General features: G+C 38.8%; 1 protein-coding gene across 2 annotated transcripts in view; it reads left to right on the top strand.

Moving 5' to 3' along the window:
• The window catches only part of tmtc2b (transmembrane O-mannosyltransferase targeting cadherins 2b), a 95,022-nt gene extending 92,137 nt beyond the window's left edge, over window positions 1–2,885 (top strand). For both annotated transcript variants that reach the window (XM_014034603.1, XM_014034608.1), the window contains one exon: window positions 817–2,885. In XM_014034603.1, coding sequence (XP_013890057.1) covers window positions 817–996 — 180 coding nt within the window. In that variant the 3' untranslated portion in view covers window positions 997–2,885. The remainder of the gene's footprint in view (window positions 1–816) is intronic.
• The last annotated feature ends 286 nt before the right edge of the window (window positions 2,886–3,171 follow it).

Raw genomic sequence — 3,171 nt, 5'->3', positions numbered from 1 at the left:
ATATACAACATTGCTCTGTTTGTGCCGGGGCACCGGATCTTTGGGGTGAACCAGCCTTTGCCGTAATGTGTTTTGGGGTTTGAAAGCCACTGGGACATCACGTTTAGAAAATGGCAAAAAAAAAAAAAGCCTGATGAGCTTGTTTTCCTGAAACAATTTTATGAAAAGAAATACTATAATTAAGAAAATTAGTAAAATCTTTAGTTGTATGGTAGTCCCTCCTCTGCAGGATAGCAGCACTTGTTTTTTTTTTTTACATTTTAAACCAAAATGATGATCAGATGTTGCCCCTCCCTTGGCCGGCATACTTCATGGTCTTGACATGATTGCACCCCAGGCACTTCTTCTGTACTTATGTCCCCATGACTCACTCGTCTCACTGATTACAATTTTTACCCATTGGCACCAGCAGGAATAAACATCTCAGCCCACTTCAAAGTGGCGTTTGCTCCCACTGACATCTATGGCCACAGACCAGGCACGGGGACGTGCAAAACAGCCTGGTTACCAAACTCCATGCAAAGTTTGGGTGATCCAACAAAGAGGATCCAGCACCGTCTTAGGGTCTCGTGATGACCCAGTGTTCCATTACAGTTAATTATAGAGCTTGTTTTAGTCATCAGCTGTGATTTTGTTTCATTTCACTTCAGTAATTAACTATCATCAAGCTGTGTCCCAGAAAACTGAATCTCTGTTTATCCCTGCTGTGACTGCTTCTCTTAAACAAGGAATGAGGTTACTGTAATTTTATTCTTGAACAGAACTTTTTATACACTGTATCTTTGTGTATAAAACTGTTGGATGTGTTTGTTTCAGTACCCCGCGGCCCTGATGAACCTCGGTGCGATCCTGCACCTCAACGGGAAACTGCAAGACGCCGAAGCCAATTACCTCCGGGCGCTGCAGCTGAAACCGGACGACACCATCACCCAGTCAAACCTGCGTAAGCTGTGGAACATCATGGAGAAACAGGGCCTGAGGACCAATAACCCCTGAGTTCATTCTCCCTGCCCGCCTACTCACCATCTGAATGCCAGACACGGGTGGAAACGAAAGAAAAAAAAAACAGCCAACATGCTCTGCATTCCGTTTACTCATCCAAGAGAGATAGAAGAGACTGAGGGAGGATATTTGCAGAGACACCACGACTGCGCCGCACAGGCTCTCCTAATCACTGCTGAGCTCTGCAAACACCTCTGGCCAGCAGCTTTCCACAATATTACCTACAGTTAGTCAGGCACTGTGTGGGATTTGGACTCTTCAAACCTTCTTCAGATTTATTTCTCTCACAGTAATCTTTTTTTTTTTCTTCTTTTAGAGCACTTGAACTCGAGCAGCATGAGATCAAATTAAAGAGTGAAAAGAATCTTGAGTGAAGCATTAAGGGATCTTTCTATCAAATCTCCTCCAGATGAGGTGTTTTTTTTTAATAGAATGGGGGGGAAAGCTGATATAAAAGACAGAATGCCATCTTGAATTCTAAATTATTCCTTGTTGTGGTGTTTCTTTTTCCCTAAAGGACCTTGTTGATTTGCTCACGAAATCACACTTTACAGCAAATTAGCATCATTACTGAAAACCATTCATGTCAGATAATCTGTGAAAACTTGAAAAAAAAAAAAGGAAATTTATTTATGCAGCACAATGATGGCCTCAGAAACAGCATGTTTTAGCCGACAAGCAAAAAATAAAGTTCAGCGCGATTACGTTTTCAGGGTGTTTACTGATGTAGAAGTCGTGTTCTTATTATCGTCGCTTCTTGTTCTGCACTGCTTCAAAGGTCAGCTTGGCAGAAACAAAAAATCTATTAATGCAATTATGAAGCCATCTTTCTAACAAAAGCTTTCAGCATCTTTCTCTTTTTCAGATTTAAGACACGAGTCGGATGGAGTCTTTTATCTAAAACACAAAAGCTATGTTTTTGCCCAGCTTTTAGTCATAAAACACAGTTTGCAGTGCTTTTTGAGGGAAATATTTAATGCCTTTTAACAGAAACTTTTTTTTCCTTTTTGTTTGTATTAATGAATCTTAATATATACCACGTGTATAGTATATTGAAAACCACGCAGGAAAAAAATAATAAAAGCTCAGTTACTGAGCAAGTTTCAAGACAGAAGAATTTTCAGTGTTTTCAAAACACTTTTTTTAGGTCTGATTTGTACATTATTTAAACTTTTTTCAACATTAAACAGTGAAACAGCACCTTTTATGAAAGTAAAAGTTTGTAAAGTATTTGTGATTGTTTTTGGCCATGCTTCACCTCATTTGTCTTGGGTTCATTACATTGTAAATTATTCCTCTGTGTTAGTAAGAGAACCAGCTGGCACTGTGTTTTTCCATGTAAAGTGAAGGAAGTTGGCTAAGAGAACATTATTGTCTTTGTTTGTGGTCATTCTGGAGTAAAACCTTAAAAACCCACTCGTGTTGCTGAGCATACTGTACCTGTTTACAGAGCTTCATCTCCAGGTGAAGATTTTAATCTACAGTATGTTACTTGTGACTGTCATAAAGCTGTTAGCACTGTGCTGTTGTCACAAGAGAGTGAAAATGAAACAGTTCACTTTGATTTCTTGCCCATATTTCACACACACACACCGACAAAACTTGTTTTTTTTTTTTTGGTTTGTTTTTTTTTTCTATGTAAATATAAAGTGTTCACGGAGAAGCGTCCACATTTTATTGTTTAAAAGAAAGTTTTAAAAAGTGTTTCGCTCTGTGTCTCTGCTCAGGGATCTCAAACAGCGGGCTATTGCAGGAACTTGATCACGGAGTGTCTACTAAATTAAAATTTATTTTTGAAAGTTGCTGTATTTGTATAAATTGTCCAGATTTGTAGCCCTCTTCTCTCCTCTTTTTGTAAAATAAAAAATGAACAACTTGCCAGAGCAAACGTTTCCCTCGATTGTCGCTTTGTTTTCCAGCGCACCGAAGGATTCTCTTCTTTTTCGTTGCGGATCTCAAATAAACGTTTAACACTTCCTGACATTTAAAAACACATTTGTGTCGATAATTTGCAGAGTGATAAAATTCGAAGCAAAAGCCTCACTTCTAAGGGATTTTTTTCTGCTTTGTGTACATGATTAGACTTAATGGGGTGGTCCGGAACAGCTTTTACAAGGCATTTTCAGTCCTCCCATGCAAATTTGCTAAAATGTGTCATAAAAACAAGTC

The sequence above is a fragment of the Austrofundulus limnaeus genome, unplaced genomic scaffold (assembly GCF_001266775.1).
Source record: "Austrofundulus limnaeus strain Quisiro unplaced genomic scaffold, Austrofundulus_limnaeus-1.0 Scaffold7, whole genome shotgun sequence".
Classification (NCBI taxonomy): domain Eukaryota; kingdom Metazoa; phylum Chordata; class Actinopteri; order Cyprinodontiformes; family Rivulidae; genus Austrofundulus; species Austrofundulus limnaeus.
Note: the sequence above shows the minus strand (reverse complement) of the source record. Positions and strands in the feature narration are given on the sequence as shown.